Source organism: Lolium rigidum, chromosome 3, assembly GCF_022539505.1.
Source record: "Lolium rigidum isolate FL_2022 chromosome 3, APGP_CSIRO_Lrig_0.1, whole genome shotgun sequence".
Lineage (NCBI taxonomy): Eukaryota > Viridiplantae > Streptophyta > Magnoliopsida > Poales > Poaceae > Lolium > Lolium rigidum.
This window is the reverse complement of record NC_061510.1, coordinates 293,156,674-293,174,695: the sequence shown is the minus strand read 5'-3', so window position 1 is coordinate 293,174,695 and position 18,022 is coordinate 293,156,674. Positions and strand designations below refer to the sequence as shown.

At 48.1% G+C, this 18,022-nt stretch overlaps 1 protein-coding gene across 1 annotated transcript; it reads left to right on the top strand.

The window, feature by feature from the left end:
- The first annotated feature begins 1,439 nt into the window (after positions 1–1,439).
- Positions 1,440–17,743, top strand: LOC124703566 (phosphatidylinositol 4-kinase beta 2-like). Its single transcript, XM_047235777.1, has 16 exons — positions 1,440–3,173; positions 3,592–3,780; positions 3,900–3,948; positions 4,643–4,775; positions 4,970–5,450; positions 5,693–5,773; positions 5,853–5,975; positions 7,487–7,556; positions 8,805–8,902; positions 8,989–9,093; positions 9,884–9,937; positions 15,906–16,049; positions 16,153–16,206; positions 16,288–16,362; positions 16,875–16,958; positions 17,027–17,743. The coding sequence occupies exons 1-16, from the start codon at positions 1,440–1,442 to the stop codon at positions 17,126–17,128; spliced, it is 3,576 nt and encodes a 1,191-aa protein (XP_047091733.1). The 3' UTR covers positions 17,129–17,743.
- Positions 17,744–18,022: the final 279 nt, after the last annotated feature.

Below are 18,022 nucleotides of genomic sequence, written 5' to 3'. Positions count from 1 at the left end.
TGTAATTTGGACGATTAGTGTGTGATGTGACGATGAAATGTTATGATTTCATTTTACAGTCCACGGGAAATATGCTGTTTCCCACGTTTTTCGCGAACTAAACTTGACTGTTTCCGGTTCGTGTTTTATGGTAGCTGCGCTGCGCACCAAAATCACGTTTTCCGCGAACTAAACTTGACTGTTTACGGTTCGCGTTTTACAGCTCTAAGAGAAGGGCACAAGTTGTGCAACAAAGTGATAACAGCGCATAGGATTGGCAGGCGGCCATCGCCGCCCCCACCTGCTCCGGCCTCTTCGCATCCCCATGATTATAGAGGATGATCGTGGGAAAGATGTGGATCATAGCCACTACGAGTTGATGGGGGTTCCGGTGCAAGTGAGGAGGTCCGCACATAGGATTGCCTAGTTCATTGCCTCGTACCATGCCATTCGCTCCAACGACACACATGATGAGCCCAAAAAGATCTCATGGAAGAATGGTGGAATTGGCATGGACAACAATAGTTGCATATTTGTTGTATTTGTTTGAAAACTATGTGTTGTGTTGTCTCAAAACTATATTGTATTGTTGTATGTTGGTCCTTAAACTTGTTGTATTTGCTGTGAACAATTTCATGTACTTGTTGTATTTGTTGTGAACAATTTGTTGTATTTGTATGGTACATTTTATTTGCGAACTTATATGGTTGTTTGATATTCTTTGATGCATACTTGCGTGTGTTTGTTTGCGCCGCGCTGCGCGCTGCATAATGGAGCGCCCGACGGAGGAGCTCTTTTACCGCGCGCTGTGCAAAATGGAGCATCCGGCGAGGCAAATTTCAGCGCAGCACGCGCTATCCGTTTAAAGCACGGGAAGCAAGGTTTAGCACGCCGATTTTTAGAGCGCCTTGTAAGAGAAGGGCACAGGTTGTGCAACAAAGTGACAACAGCGCAGAGGATTCGCACGCGGCCATCGCCGCCCCCACCTGCTCCGGCCTCTCCGCATCCCCATTCCCCACACCTTCGCCACCACGCCGGAGAAGAAAACCGAAAGAAAAAGAAAAAAAGAAAATTCAAACCAGAGTCCCCAGAGACAGCGACGAAAACGCTGCGACATTTCAAATCGAATCAACCACCCCCACCCCCCGAGTCCTCCCCAATTCCAAGATCCCTCGCCACGCTCCCAATTGACCCCCCAAATTCCAAGATCTCCTGCCGCCGGGCTTCGATCCCGGAAGAGCTAGGGTTTGCAGCTCTTCCCACCCAGCTGCGCGATCGCAGCGTCCGCTCGGAGGTCAGCTAGGGTTTGGATTGGGGGTACAGCCCCGAGCGAGCTGTGGATTGAGATTTGGTAAGCCGTTGAGGCTCTGGATCGAACTGCGATGGTGGCGGCGGCTGGCGGAGGACGTCAGTGACGGCTGGTCTCCGACTCCGACTCCGAGGGGGGCGAACGAGCAGCCATGGTGCGGCTTCTCGGGCTGCGGGGCCTCAGCTTCGGGCCCGAGGAGTCGCCGCGCGAGATCACCGCCGCCGCCGCCGGGGACGCCACCCCGCCCGTGGGGAGCAGCGGCTGGCTCGTCCGCTTCTTCGACTCCGCCTTCTTCTGCGAGTGGATCGCCGTCAGCTACCTCTACAAGCACGACCACGCCGGGGTGCGCGACTACCTCTGCAACCGCATGTACACGCTCCCGCTCGCCGGACTCGAGGCCTACCTCTTCCAGGTCTGCTACATGCTCGTGCACAAGCCCAGCCCCTCCCTCGACCGCTTCGTCATCGACACCTGCGCCAAGTCCATGCGCATCGCCCTCAAGGTGCACTGGATCCTGGCCGCCGAGCTCGAGCTGGAGGAGACCGACGACCTCGATGGGGTTGACAAGGTGCAGGAGCAGTGCCAGGCTGCGGCGACCGTGCAGGGCGAGTGGCCGCCGCTGGTCCGGCCTGCGCCGCTGTCCCCTGTCGCCAGCCCGCGCGCCAATCCCATGCTCAGCAGGATACGCTCCTCCAAGCAGCGGCTCATGTCCCTCGCCTCCTCGCCCTCTCTCGGCCTAAGCCCACCTGCAAGCGGGACCAATGTGTCTGCCAACGCCGATGACGCTGGGAAGCAGCCTGTCACACCGTCATCCGAGGACAACAAGCTGCTTAGGAGATTGAGCTTTGGGCCCAAGGTCTTCTTCAGGCGCTCCATTGAGAAGGACGAGGAGCAGGATAAGGATGGCTTCTTCAAGAGGCTGCTCAGAGACAGCAAAGACAAGGAAGATTATGATGGAGACAAGGAAGGATTCTTTAAAAGGTTGCTCAAGGATAGCAAGGAGAATGACGAGGACGAAGGGGATAAGGATGGTTTCTTCCGTAGGTTGCTTAGGGACAGCAAGGACGAGGACGTGGAGCTCACACCTAGCTCCGATGGTTTGTTGAAGCGATTCTTCCGTGACAAGGAGGACAGACCCGGCGACGATGACGAGAAGGAGGGCTTCTTTCGCAAGATGTTCAAGGATAAGAATGACGAGAGGAGAGAAAGCACGCCAGCAAAGCATGGGGATGAGGGTAAGAGTTTGGAGGATGACGATAAAGAAGGCTTCTTCCGCAAGATGTTCAAAGACAAGAATGAAGAGAGGAAAGATGGTGGCAGTATGAAGCAAAATGATGATCAGGAAAAGGTTGGTGTGAACACCGAAGATGACAAGAAGGATGGTTTCTTCCGCCAACTTTTTAAGGAGAAGAATGATGAGAAAAAGGAAGGCACCACTCCTAGTAGCAAGAAAGAGGACGATGACAAAGGCAATAAGAGCATAGAGGACGATAGTTTCTTCCGCAGAATTTTCAAGGATAAGAATGAAGAAAAGAAGGGAGCTGCTCATGACAGGAACGAGGATGATAAGTGTGAGGAAGGTGATAAGGAGAATTTCTTCCGGAAACTATTTAAGGACAAACACGACGACAGGAAAATCGAAGGGCTTGATAAAAATGTTGATGATGGTAAGAGCACCAGTGGTATCGAGGAGGAGGAAAACTCAGAGTTCTTGTCATTCCGCAGGTTGTTTCGGGTGCACCCAGAGGATGCTAAGAGTGGGCATACAGAAGGTAGCCAGCCAAACGGCATTTCCGAGGGTAGCCCAGGTTCAGAGAGCTTTTTTAAGCGTTTGTTCCGTGATAAAGAAGACTCTGAGATTCTTGGCTCAAAACTATTGAAAGAGGCAAGACAACTACTCTTAACCATTCTTTCTTAGATTTGAAACTTTCAGTGTCTCAGAATTATTCATCATCATACTGAATAACCACTGCTTCGGACTGCACAAAGATATGTTTATTACTTCTTGGTGTAAGGTGACATTGTATCGCTAGTTGTCATAAATATTACACATTTGTCATTAGTAGTTTGATTTGCAACTCTCTTGTGGTCAGTATGTTGGAGCTTGGTTTTGGATTTCTTACGTTTATTCAATTTCTTCATCCATAGTGTCTGTGATATAAATAAGGTTGTTTTGAGGTGCTTTTGTTTGCTGTGTCCTGAACATATGATTATGGTGTTTGTACATATTTTGAGATTATAATTATTATTGCCATCCTTTTGCAAGTATGCTTGCCTTACTAACTGTAGTATATGTGTTTCAGAAACACCCTGACTCCATAGGAAACAGTGACAGACAAAGTGGAAAACCACCTTTACCAAACAATGTGATAGCAGAGCTTCGAAAAGGCTCTTACTACGCTTCGTTGGAGCTTGTTCAATCACTATGTGATACATCTTATGGTCTTGTCGACATATTTCCCGTGGAAGATCGTAAGATTGCCTTGCGAGAGGTAAACCAAGTACATTAGGCTGCCCTTTCAGCTATCTTTTTTATTCTTATTGTTACAACAGTTACAGTTTCTTTTCTTCGCATTCTAATTTATCCCTTGTTGGTTCTTTTCTGTGCCAGTCACTTACAGAGATCAATTCACATATTGCTTCCAGTGAGAAAAATGGAGGTGATTTCTGCTATCTTATTTGAGATATTTGTCCCATAGGTTACTGTATTTTTCTTAAATATATCTATCCTAACCTTTTCAAGATCAAAATTTCGGTGCTTCATCCCCTTTGAGATTACTTTTTAATCTTCAGTTGGAAGCTACATGAGATATCACATATGGACTGCCCTTTACTTTTCTATTGGTTTTCTGGCTGCAGTTTTAGTTATGGTCACCTTTCTTTGTACATAAATATTTGCTGCAGTTGTGTACTTGTGCTTCTGTAGTCTTGCCATTCACTGTTAGTAGTTTTGAAAGGATAATCAATGATAAAGTATGTTAATATATCATCTGCATATTCTATCGAGTCGACTTGTTCTCTTGCATTTTTGGTGCATGAGTAATCATGGTTTCGTATTTTGTGTGTGGTATTGTTGTATGTATTTGCTAAATCTGTCAAACCTGTTAAAACACACACAATATTGAAATATAGGCAGTGACATAGTACATCAAGCAATGTCCCTGTGTAATGAAAAGTATGTATTGTTATAACTTGTGATTTGAATCTGCCTTTTCTGTGGTCCTTCCTTTACTATACAATATCGGTGCAAATTAAACCAAGCGAACATGAAGCTATTTTCTTAATTAAGGCTCCATTGATATTGCAAAGCAGAGTCCTGAGGCTCTTTTTTTCCTTTGTTCTTTCTATGCACAGGAGTATGCTTTCCAATGGGGAAGGGCATATATCGAGTGGTTCATATACCTGAGGATGAATCTGTTCTTCTGAATTCTAGGGAGAAAGCTCCTTATCTTATATGTGTTGAAGTTTTGAAAGCAGAAACACCAGGGTATGTGGATTTGGTTACATTTTAGCATCGAACCTGCTCAGTGTCTATATAGTAGTCTAAACTGATCAGATTCCACAGTTGAGATTGTACCAAAATATTGTTTAATAGTAAAGCTAATGACATTTGTCACTTTATTTGTATTGGAGGTTCATTTAGATATCATTCTGATAGCATCTTTTGTTCTGTTATTCTAGTCACTCCAAAGGGTCCTCAGATGCGAACAAACTATCAAAAGGTGGGATACCGTTGGCTAATGGAGATGTTCAGTTGCCAAAGCCGCCGCCATGGGCATATCCTTTGTGGAGTCGACATGAACCACAAAGTTATGAAACAGACAGAATGCTGAACTCTACCTCTCAGGCTATTGACCAAGCCATGTCTCAACTACGGGAGGCTAAAGTGAAGTTCGTAAATGTTAGTTTCTCTATCGAGAAAATTGGCCACTCAAGAAGCATTGCAATGTCTGAGTCGGGGCGTAAGACACGGCAAGCTACGATAGAGTCACGTGATCTATCGGGAGATTCCCAGGCTGTTGTTGATCAGCCTATCGAGTGGGTAAAGGTTACTCTGTCTGCAGTTCCAGGAGTTAACATGGAAGATGTAGATGACAATGAACCGATACGTAAGAAGGACCATCGCCGTGTTCCAAGTACTATTGCAATGGAGGAAGTCAAGGTGCGACTCACACATGAAATTGTTTTTAGCTCTGGTGTCATTGCTAAATATCTCTTGTATTCCATTTCCACTTTGCTGTTTTCGTTTTTGAGGTTTGCAGTCTTCTAAATATTTAAACAATTAATTTTGAGACTTGTCGTTTAGATAATTGAGAGTAGAAAGTACTAGACTCAATGCACAATACAAAGTGATTTTAAGGGACCTTTTGTACTACTGTTTGTTGAATTGGTTTCCTTGACTAGGCTGCAGCATTAAAAGGAGAAGCCCCACCTGGTCTTCCACTGAAAGGAGTTGGTCAAAGCAGTCAAAATTTAGATCCTAAGGTGATTCACGATATTTTTCCCTCCACCATCTCTTATTTTTGGACATCTTCCTTAAGCTAGTAACTCAATTTTCCAATAGGCGGCTGATGGTGGAGATCCTAAACCGACTGATGCTTTGGCTGGTGAACTCTGGACTGTCAAGAAAGAGAGAATACGCCGCTCTTCTGTTCATGGAAAATTACCTGGCTGGGATTTGCGTTCCGTAAGCCACACGTTGCACAACTGTTCTGCTATTGGATTATTGACACATTACAATATTATTGCATATACTAGCCTCATGAGATTTGTTTTTTAGATTATTTAAATTTAGTCTCCTGAATGTCATTTTTTCTGAAGATTACCTTATTTTTGAATACAAGCCTTACCCCTCTGGCTGAGATGGATCAGGATGGGAATGGGCCGACCCGGACCTGGCCCTGGACCTGGCCCTGTTGGCCTCGAGGCCAATTTGCGAGGCCATGGGTCGGCCCATTCTAAAAACGTTAATGGCCTTGCTGACCCGATGGGTATCGCGGGTCGACCCGAAGCTTAGGTTGCGTATATTTCTTTCCACCTTGTTTACAGGATTTGCACACACATATTGATCTGATTAAGTGCAGTATGTGTACCAAGGTGTTTAGCTGGTTTTTATTTGACACGGAGCTAGCTGATGGGTCGGCTGACTGGTGTACGCATGCAACAAATGACTAATTTGTATATATAAGCTAGCTAGATGGATCGACTTGATCGATCTGGCGATGTACAGAGTCAAAGGCGTGATATATCTCACGGAAAAAAAGGCGTTACGAACCAACTGCAATCAGACATAAGAGAACAAGAACAAATGAATAAATCAAAAAAAAGTCTCACAAGCTGTGTACGGTAGTAGATTTTTTTTAGCAGGTGTACGTAGGTAGAAAGGAACAAATTATTTGAGCTAACAGACTTCTACCGAGAATCCAAAGCCTAGTATATGGGTCGGCCCCGCTAACCCAATGGGTCACTTAGGGCCGGCCCTGCTGACCCAAATTTTGTATGAGGCCAGCCCAAGTGGCCCAAAGGCCTTGATTTTTTGGGTCGGGCCAGGGACCCAGCGGGTCGACCCGCCCCATTCCCATCCCGAGAGATGGACACTCTGCACTTCTAATTTTCAGCATAACTTTCTGGCTTTTAATAAGCTTCACCAGTCCAAACAGGATTAGGAGAGAACCTGTATTAATACGTTTATGATTATTTTACGGTTTAACTGAATGTTCAGAATTCTAGCCTATCCCAACTTGCTTGGGAAAAATGCTTTGGTGTTGTTGTAACTGAATGTTCAGAAAGTCACTTTTGGGGATCATAGCAAGAAACGTATTGGTTACTTGTTTGATCTATTATTTGTTTATAATATATGAAGGTTTACAATTAACTTTGTGTGGTATGAGCTCTTCTGCTTATCTCTGCGACTGACATTTACAGTTGAAGAACTAATTTGAGGCCTCAACTAACTTCTGTCATTAAATAAGTATAAAGTCGGATAAACTGATATGTTTGTTAAATCGGCTGGTCTAATCTTTATTCCCTAACCTGAAGGAACTAATGGTAGAACTATAGGCAGTTATGAGTATTGTTTCAACTCTGCTCATGATTGTTGTCATGCTTGAGATTTGACTGATTGTGCCTTGTAGGATATCTTACTCTGATATGTCCCGAGTTATTGCCATTCTTCTGAAACACTTCCACCTATTGCAGATTATTGTCAAGAGTGGGGATGATTGCCGCCAGGAGCACTTAGCTGTACAGCTTGTTGCACACTTTTATGGTAAAGTGTAAAACAACTAAAATGGCATCATGATAGTAATTGCTAATCAGTTTTTATCCTTATTTTGACGGTTGTCCCTTTTTTGCTCAAGATCGTCGGCTGCATTGATTGTTGTGGTTTTTATGCTTAGATTCTGTTTCATTTAGTCAATTCTACTACTGTATATGTCAGACCTGAAGCATGCACATGTCAGACATGCAGCATGTAATTATGCTATTTGCTGAAGTATATGCTAGTTCAACATCCTTAATCATGATACAAAAAAACATATTCAAGGAATCACACAACATATACAAAGTGGTCCACAGGAAGGGAATATATACAAAAAAACATATACAAATGGAATCACACAAGTATATGCTAGTCCACAGGAAGGGAATATATACAAAAAAACATATTCAAGGAATCACACAACACAAATGGATTTTATTATTACTCAAATAGGTGATTTTTGCCATAAAAAATAGTATGATCTCTTGCAAATGATTGACGCTCCAAAGTGGTATCATCAATGCTTTGTATTTTGGTGTAATGTTAACATCTTGTGGTGTGTCTACAATGTTAAGATTTTACTGGAATGAGCAATTACTTTTCTCATGTACTCCCTCTGTTAGAGCAAGTTCAATAGTAGAGCCAAGCGTTGGCTATAAGTCAAGTGCCATGTCATCTATAGTCATTCTATAGCCAATATGTACAATAGTGAGCTATAAAATTGTACTACTTTATTTTTGTATGGCCCACCATTCACTCTCACAAAGTGCCTAGGAGCACGTGCTAGAGCTGGCTCTTGCATAAGAGCCCACTCATCTTCTCTCTCCTCTTCTCTCTCTTCCAACTAAGCAACAATATATTATTTTAATCCTTATAGTCAGCTGACTAGGATTTATTGTACTTGCTCTTAGGATTATAAGGCCTGAGGGCCAATTTGCTAAGACCAAGAAAGCCCATTACTTCTCTCATTAATTAGTGCATGGACCAATAGTTTTGCATGCATGGTAGAAGAGAGAGAAAAATGAGGGCATGTATTGGATGAGAAAGGCTAATAAATGAGATAGGCCTTATAATTCTTAACATTTTCAAAAAGCTCTCGGGGCCTTATAATCCCTAACGGAGGGAGTACTGTCTATTGCATTTCTTATGTTCTGGATTCCAAAGGAATTATATTAATCAATTTTCCTAAAGAATGTGTTATTTCCATTAGGATGTGTTCAACTCACTCATGGTCTTAAAAAATCTTTCTATCAACAGATATATATCAAGAAGCTGGCTTACCACTTTGGTTACGGCCTTATGAAGTTATCGTTACATCTGCATATACAGCGCTAATTGAGACTATTCCAGATACGGTAATTATGTTTGCTACCTAGTTAGTTCTCTGAATGTATCTTAACACTGAAAGATCTTAGCTCTAGCATTGTTTCTGTTACTGCAGGCATCAATTCATTCTATCAAGAGTAGGTTTCCCAATATCTTGAGTCTCCGTGACTATTATGTAGCCAAGTATGAAGAAAATTCTCCAAACTTCAAACTTGCACAGGTGAAATGATACTTTGTTTGACTATCATATCAGCACAGCAAGTTAATTTTTCAATTCAGTTTGCCATTCCCTTCCTACAATTCTAGTAATTTATTCCTCATTTTGTAGTCACAATTGATTTTTTAATTGAACACTTTGATAAGTGCAAATCCATATAGCTTCTTGCATGAAATGGGGGGCTATAACTGACTACTTGACTTGTGATGCGTAACCGCCCTTCTCAACTTGTATCCACAGTCCACTCCATGGGATTTGTTCTTATCTGAAATGTTGCATTATCTTAAATTAAATGTCCTGCCTTGGGCATTGCAATATTGCATGTCTCAGAGCTATCTCATGATGATAAGTCAGCATATGTAACAGTAGTTGATTCATAAGCATATCCTACATGTTTAAATATTCCGAAATCCCAATAAGTCAGCATATAGCTTCTTGCATGAAATGGGGGGCTATAACTGACTACTTGACTTGTGATGCGTAACTGCCCTTCTCAACTTGTATCCACAGTCCACTCCATGGGATTTGCTCTTATCTGAAATGTTGCATTATCTTAAATTAAATGTCCTGCCTTGGGCATTGCAATATTGCATGTCTCAGAGCTATCTCATGATGATAAGTCAGCATATGTAACAGTAGTTGATTCATAAGCATATCCTACATGTTTAAATATTCCGAAATCCCAATAAGAAATCGCAGCTTGATTGTGTTGTCAAGGTTAAAGAGCTCACACATACTTCATACTACTGTCAGTTTAATTGAACTCGCTCTTCATATTTTCTGTTGTTCACAGAGGAATTTCGTGGAAAGCATGGCAGGATATTCAATACTGAGCTACTTGCTTCAGGTACTAAAATCAAGTACTTGTTAGTAATCTGGGTGTATTTTTAAATTAGAAATGCTACTTGGTGTGGCCCTAATCTCCTACTCGATCAAACACAAGAACACAAACGAGCAGAGACAAGAGTTGTTGCCGCGTACAACGTACGGCTTTTCTGGTTTTACTTCTTCCTTTTATTCTGAAGTACAAACTCAACAACGCGAGCTAAAACCCCGCTCCACGATCCTACTAAATCGTGCCATCCCACGACTTGATCGTGCTGTTGAGGGTAGAGACCACTACCTGACGTTGGAACCGGTCAGCTAACAAACTCCTGCCATCCCAAGACTTGGTCACCGACGGCTAAGACCCAAACGTCGCTAACTGACGCTAACTGAACTAACTGAAACTACTGACAGAGACACTATGCTTATTGACACCTAAAAAACTGAGGAAAGGCTAGATTACCCAACAATCTCCTCCTAATCTAGACTTCAGTCACCTTGACCATACCAATGTGCTGGCGCAGCTCCTGGAGTCGCACTCGCCCAAGTGACTTGGTCATGATGTCTGAGAGCTGTGCCTCAGTCCGGATGAACTGAATGTCGATGTCGCCATTCTCCACACATTGACGAATGAAGTGATAGCGAATCTGGATGTGCTTGCTTCGGTCGTGAAAGACCGGGTTCTTGGCCAGCGCGATCGCTGACTTGTTGTCGACGCGCAGTTCAGTGATGCCGTCGCCGTGGCCAAGCAGCTCACCCAGCAGCCGCTTGAGCCAGATGCCCTGACACGCCGCTCCGGTGGCAGCGACGTACTCAGCCTCGCAGGTCGAGAGCACGACGATCTTCTGCTTGGTTGCTTGCCAGGAGATGGGACACTTGCCGTAGAAGAACAGCATCCCACTTGTGCTCTTCCTGTCGTCGACGTCGCCAGCCCAATCGGCATCGCTGTAGCCGACGAGCCGGGCTTCTTCTCCTTCCTCGGCGTGCGTAGACGCACCCAAGAGTCTTGGTGCCAGCTACGTAGCGGAGCAGGTGCTTGACTGCGCTCCAGTGTTCGCCGGTGGGTGCCTCCATGAACTTGCTGAGGTAGTTCACCGCGAAGCATAGGTCGGGGCGTGTGTGCACCAAGTAGCGCAGGCCGCCGACGACGCTGCGGTAGAGAGTGGAATCCACTGCCTTACCGCTGCCCTTCTTGCTCAGCTTCAGCCGCGGCTCCATGGGCGTGGCCGCAGGGTTGCACTCGCCCATGCCCATGCGATCGAGCAGCTTCTGCGCATACGCGGCCTGGCTCAGCTGGATGTGTCCTGGCGCCTGCTTTACCTCAATGCCCAGGTAGTAGGAGAGCAGGCCCAAGTCGCTCATTTTGAAGAGCTTGGCCATCTCCTCCTTGAAGGCCTTGATCTCCGTCGTGGCCGTGCCCGTGACGATGAGGTCGTCGACGTACACGCCAAGGAGCAGCCGCTGGCCGTGCTTCTCCCTTGTGTACACGGCGTGCTCTGACGGACACTTGACGAAGCCGAGCGAGGCGAGGCTGTGATCCAGCTTCGCGTTCCAAGTGCGTGGAGCTCCGTCGCAGCCCGTACAGCGCCTTGTTCGGGCGAAGCACCTTGCCTTCCTGTCCGTGTCGAACGAACCCGGGCGGCTGTGTCACGTACACCTCCTCCTTGATCTCGCCGTTGAGAAAGGCAGATTTCACGTCGAGGTGGTGCACTTCCCACTTCGCCGTGCGGCGACGGCGAGAAGGAGGCGGACGGAGTCGAGACGAGCGACGGGCGCGAAAACCTCGTCGAAATCGATCCCTTCCTTCACGGACGTAGCCCTTTGCCACGATCCGGGCCTTGTGCTTCGAGGATCTGGCCATGCTCGTTCTTCTTGACCTTGTACACCCACTTGAGCCCAATTGGGCGGTGGCCTCTTGGAAGATCAACGAGCGCCCACGTCTCGTTCTCCTCGACGGAGGTGAGCTCCTCCGCCATGGCCTTGGTCCAGCACTCCTCCTTCGGCGCCTCGCGCTACGCACGACGGCTCCTCCGGCGTGGCGAGCGAGAGGCGCTCGGCGAGTCCGGGGGCTACGAGCCCCGGTCCCGGCCAGATCGGTGACGCGGCGATACCCGTGCGGCTCGCCACCGTCCGCCGCGTCGAGGAGCTCCGGATCAGCTACCAGGGGAGGCGTGGCGAGCTCAACGGGGTGCTCGTGTGCCTCTTGAGCTTGTGGAGGCGTGGCCGGAGTTCCTGGGTCCTCCCAGTTGTAGGGGTGCTCGCCTCCGCTGTGCTCCTCCGAAGCGTGCGCCGGCTCCGGCGGCGCAGATGGCAGCGACTCCGTGGTGACCACGTACTCCACCACGAAGTCCTGCGATGTGCTTGGCGTGCCGTCCTTCTCCTCCCACTTCCAGCTCGCCAGCTCGTCAAAGACGGCGTCGCGTGTCACATGCACGCGTCGAGTGGTGGGATCGTACACCCTGTACGCCTTTGATCCAGGCTCGTAGCCGATGAACACCATCGGCGTGCTGCGATCGTCCAGCTTGCGAAGGAGCGGGCGAGCGTTCTTGACATGCGCGACGCAGCCGAAGACGCGGAGGTGCTCGACGGAGGGCTTCGTCCCGTGCCAAGCCTCGTACGGGGTCATGCCGTCTACTGAGCGGGTGAAGGCGCGGTTCAGCACATACACCGCTGTGCTCACCGCCTCTCCCCAGAAGTAGTTTGGCATACCCTTGGCCTTCATCATCGATCTCGCCATGCCCACCACGGTTTGGTTGCGACGCTCCACCACGCCGTTCTGCTGCGGCGCGTATGGTGCCGTCAAGTGTCGCTTGACACCAGTGTCCGCGAACTGAGCAGCGAGCGCCGCCGAGGTGAATTCTCCGCCGCGGTCCGTGCGCAGCGTCCGGAGCCTGCAGCGCCCCTCCGTCTGCGCTTCGGCTTGGAAGCGCTTGAGGGCAGTTGCTGCTTCGTCCTTCGTGGCCAACAACGTGAGCCACATGTAGCGGCTGTAATCGTCGACGAGGAGAAGGAAGTAGCGCCGCCCGGCCGGAGTGGGAGGGAGATGGCTCCGCACAGGTCTGCGTGCACCGGCTCAAGTGGCTCCTCCGCCCCGAACTTTGCCCGCTGCGGGAAGGGCGTGCGCCGCCGCTGCCGGCGAGACATGCCCGGCACAGCTCCCCGTTGGTTCGACCGCCGGCAGCCCGCGCACCATGCCCTCGCGCCCCATCTTCCGCAAGGCATCGAGGTGGATGTGGCCGAGCGCTCGTGCCACCGCCAAGACGCCGTGTCGTGGCGTGCGGCGAGGCGGGTGCCCACCACGAGTCGCAGGGGTCAGCTTGTACAGCCTGTTCGGCGCGCGCCGGACCTTGACGATGAGGTTGCCGCGCCCGTCGTGGATCGTGAGCGTCCCGTGCCTGATCCGTATGTCGCGGGCGAGCTCGTCCGGCCTGGCCGAGGCTCACGACGCTGCTCCCGAGCCGCGGGATGTAGTAGACATCCGAGAAGACGCGGTGCTCTCCTCCGTCGATGGAGAAGGCAATTGTCCCGCGCCCCATGATCTCGAACGACGGAGCCGTCCCCAAACTTGACGCTGCCGCGCACCGCCTCGTCCGGCCTCCATGAAAGCTGATCGATCACCCGTCATGTGATTGGACGCTCCAGTGTCCGAGAACCACACGGATCGGCGGCGCCGCCGTCGTTGCTTGGGATGACCTTGGCCTTCTCCTCGTTGAGGAAGACCAGCTCGCGTGCCGGTGCAGCGGGCGCGACATGAGCAGCTGGCGGCGCCTCCACCGCCAGTGCCATCGTGGCACTTGGTAGCACAGGGGCGGCGGGTGCTGGATCGAGCACCACTTCGGCCAGCAGCATGACGGGGTCGCCCTCGTCTTCCCCTTGGATCAGGTGTGCTTGCGCACTCTGGTCCCTCTTCTTCTTGCGACAATCGCGAGCCCAGTGGCCCTTCTTGCCGCAGTAACGACATTTGTCGTCCTTGGATGGGCCGCTGTGGGCTCCGTCCTTCCCACCACCTTGACGATGGTCCTTGCGCTGCTGCTTCCCGCCGGAACCACCGCCGGGTTGGCGTTCGGCAGCGCGTGCCCGCCACTCCTCCTCCGTGAGAAGCGAGCGGTCGCCGCCGTCGGCCTTCGGCTCGCCGCGTCCCTCGGACGCCGACGGCCGGCCGCTCGGCTCCTCGATCGTGAGCTCCTTCGGGTCAAGCAAGGTTTCGATCGAGCAAGCCATCCGAGCGTACCTTTTGGGGGCGACGCGCAGGATCTTGGACACGCCGTCCGGCCTCGGAGGTGGTGTCGCCCGAGGACCGCAGCTCAGCAACGAGGCTGGAGACGCGGATGGAGAAGTCCTCGGCGTTCTCCCCGCTCCCGAACGCCGGGTTGTCGAAGTCCTTTCGGAGCTTCGGCGGCGCGCCTCGCGGACGCGATCGACGCCGACGCGCATCGTCTTGATCGTGTCCCGGGCGACCTTGGCGTTGTCCTTTGCAGCGAGGAGCTGCACCATCTCCGATGGCACCGAGCTCGGGATGGCGCCGAGCGCCGCCTTTCCTGCCGCTCCGGTGCGTCGTCCGCGTCGACAGCCTCCCACAGGCCCGCGGCCTGGAGCTTGACGCGCATCAGGATTGCCCACTCCGTGTAGTTGGTCTTGGTGAGTGTCGGCCAGGACGTGGAGCCGCCGCTGCCACCGTCCCGCACGATCGTCTCCCGCACAACCACCTCGCCGCCACCGCTCCTCCTTCCCCTGCTTCGTCCACGGCTTTGCGAGCGCGTGCGAAGAGGGCTCCTGGCTGCTGCGGCGCTTGCAGCCGCTGCATCTGCCGGCGCTTGAGGTGCCGGCGGCGGAGTCCCAACCATGGGGTTAGGCTCTGATACCACTTGTGACCCTAATCTCCTACTCGATCAAACACAAGAACACAAACGAGCAGAGACAAGAGTTGTTGCCGCGTACAACGTACGGCTTTTCTGGTTTTACTTCTTCCTTTTATTCTGAAGTACAAACTCAACAACGCGAGCTAAAACCCCGCTCCACGATCCTACTAAATCGTGCCATCCCACGACTTGATCGTGCTGTTGAGGGTAGAGACCACTACCTGACGTTGGAACCGGTCAGCTAACAAACTCCTGCCATCCCAAGACTTGGTCACCGACGGCTAAGACCCAAACGTCGCTAACTGACGCTAACTGAACTAACTGAAACTACTGACAGAGACACTATGCTTATTGACACCTAAAAAACTGAGGAAAGGCTAGATTACCCAACACTTGGCATGTTCTGTCGATTTGAATTTACAATGTTATCATATGCCACCAGTGCAGCAGTAATCAGCAAAGTAGATCCAAATATGTAATTATTATTAATCCTTAGGAACGACTCATTCATGTTGTTTAGTAATAAGAAGTTTATGTCATCACGTTAAGGCCTGTTTAAGTTTTCTTGATACCAATTTCCACCTGATCCTGGCTGATACAGTCAGCAAGTGGTGTAGCCTGATCACTGTCCTCTTGTATTGTGCTGTTCAGTTAGCTACCTAAGGATAGATGCCCTGCTAGATTAAATCCATTATTTTGACATGTAATCCCCTTGCTTTCTGTAATGTCTTGTGTGGCCCACAGAATATAAAAGGTGACAGTGCTCACCAACTGAATATAATATCTTCTCAAGCTTTTAATTGTGTGGTAGCAGATGGAAATCTGATCCATTGGATGGTTGCTATGTTAATTCATGTATAATGTTGCAATGCAAATCATTTCCATATAACGAATGCAATGTTTCAACTGAAGTGTTGCAACAAGCATCTGATGCTTGGAAAGTAACTGGACGTCTGCCTTTTAATATCTCTGACACGAAAGACACTTCGTTGCTGTTCTTGTTTTTCCAAGCACATGGCTGTTTTGCCTTTCCTTATGTGGGACTAATCTCAGATCAAGAACCTTCTACTTCTCTCCTTTTGACACAATGTGGAGTACTAATCACTGAGGCTTTTTTTTTTGAATTTGCAGATCAAGGATCGTCATAATGGAAATCTCTTGATAGATGAGGAAGGACATATTATTCATATTGATTTTGGATTCATGCTTTCCAACTCTCCTGGAGGGGTAAATTTTGAGAGTGCGCCATTTAAGCTGACGAGGGAGCTCCTTGAAGTACGATAGAAGCTTGTAACTTATTTTAACTTATATATATCTTAGATGTAGGTTTTGCATTGTATTTTGATAGAGTCTAAGTTTGTTCTGGGGACAATGCTAGGTGATGGATTCTGACGCTGAGGGAACACCCAGCGAGTTCTTTGACTATTTCAAGGTATCTGACTGATACTACGACTATATCTGGATTCTCTAAATTCTATTGGCCAATATAGGTAAACTAATTTTAGTTCTTCAGGTGCTATGCATTCAAGGGTTTCTTACTTGCCGGAAGCATGCAGAGCGTGTTATACTTCTTGTGGAAATGTTGCAGGTAACGTCTACATAAAACTTGCAGATGTTTTCGCGTCTATCTAGATGACATTCATCTGGAAAATCAGATTTACTTGCATACATGCCTCATCAATTTTATGAATTGTTAGAGCATATCCTTTTTCACATGCATTTTATTTATTAGCCAAAGCTACCAAGATTATCGCCTAGTCAATTTCGGGCCACCAAACCCTGAGTCTCCATTAGATTTATGAAGTTCACTTATTTATTTCTGAACTCTCTTTCTGGTTCCTTGCAAAGCCTTGTAGTATGCCCTGCTACATTGAAGCCGCTGTGCTTTCTGTTACATTTAAACTTGCAGCTATCTTGTATGAACAATAAATAGTTATCTGGGATGCTGTAAAATTGGTATATTGTAAATCTTGTAACTTCAGTAATCAGGTGGTGGTATTCATCTGAATTATGTGAAATGTACAACTGTTTCGTTTGCAAGGCAACGGGAGGGAAACCATCATGTCAAAAATCATCTTACATGTGTATTTCTTTGATCAGGACTCCGGCTTCCCATGCTTTAAAGGTGGTACTCGCACTATACTGAACTTGAGAAAGAGGTTCCACTTGAGCCTCACTGAAGAGGTTAGTAAATTGTTTCTCGTTTCTATCATTTCCAGTGGGTTCTTACTATGATCTTATGATGGTTGCAGCAATGTGTGTCTCTGGTACTCTCATTGATCAGTAGCAGCATGGATGCGTGGCGCACTCGGCAGTATGACTACTACCAGAGAGTATTAAATGGGATTTTGTGATGTACACCAGGAGGGAGCACTGAGCAATTGACTCATTGAGAAACCTATCTGCTTGTGTCATCAAGCAAATCCTTGGAACGAACAGATCAGTTTGGGGCTGATCTAGCGTGCTATGCCCACCATGATTGGTATGAGTGGAAAAACCAGGTAACGGGGCAATGTGTTTTGCATCTCGCATGTGGGGACTAGTCTCCTGTGTAACACAAGCATTGCCTGCATTGTGCTTGCGTGTTATTTCACTCTCCATTCAGAAGGTTGAGAAAGTGTATAGTCATCGGCAGTTAGCTAGTTAGAGCTTAATAGTTAAACTAGGAGGTTTGCTACTGGTGAAGCTTTTAAGCATATTGGGGTTTGGAACTGGAGCTGCATTGCTGTACAGACAGTTGATTGAGGGTAGCCTGGGCAGGATCTAGGAGATGTTGGATCCATACATGGAGCGAAGTGGAAATTATAGACATGGAAGCTGGGAGTTACCTGGGGCAGCAGCGGCAAGGGTTGTGTTTGCGTGGTTGTTGTCTTGCCCTATGACATCCCAATAGCATCGAAGTAGACGATGATGTAAATTACCCTTTACTGTACAGGGTCCATACAATAGGAGCTTGTTGTCCCCCTTTTTTTCTGTCTTCTGTTTTACTGTTTTATTGAGCGGCAGGACTCCTGTTGGTGTTGGTGTCAGAAGTTGCTTAATATGCCTAGTGGTAGGACAAGTGTATCCTTAAAACTTGCAGTCTTTCGTGACTTACTGGTATTGCCAGAATTACGTATCTATGTTCATCGTTTGCCTTTTTGGGTGAAACATGTTTCTGGTTTTTATTTGGAGAAACCTTTGTGTTGTGAATCAAACCCCGTGTGTTTTTCATTGACAAGGACGCATCTGGTTGATGCGACCAAACT

Bases quoted from the DNA above. Each gene is read 5' to 3' on its own strand.
- LOC124703566 (XM_047235777.1), top strand. From the start codon at position 1,440: ATGGTGCGGCTTCTCGGGCTGCGGGGCCTCAGCTTCGGGCCCGAGGAG. The intron at 3,949-4,642 runs GTGATTTCTGCT...TTCTATGCACAG, and splicing joins TTCCAGTGAGAAAAATGGAG to GAGTATGCTTTCCAATGGGG. The intron at 16,207-16,287 runs GTATCTGACTGA...TTAGTTCTTCAG, and splicing joins AGTTCTTTGACTATTTCAAG to GTGCTATGCATTCAAGGGTT.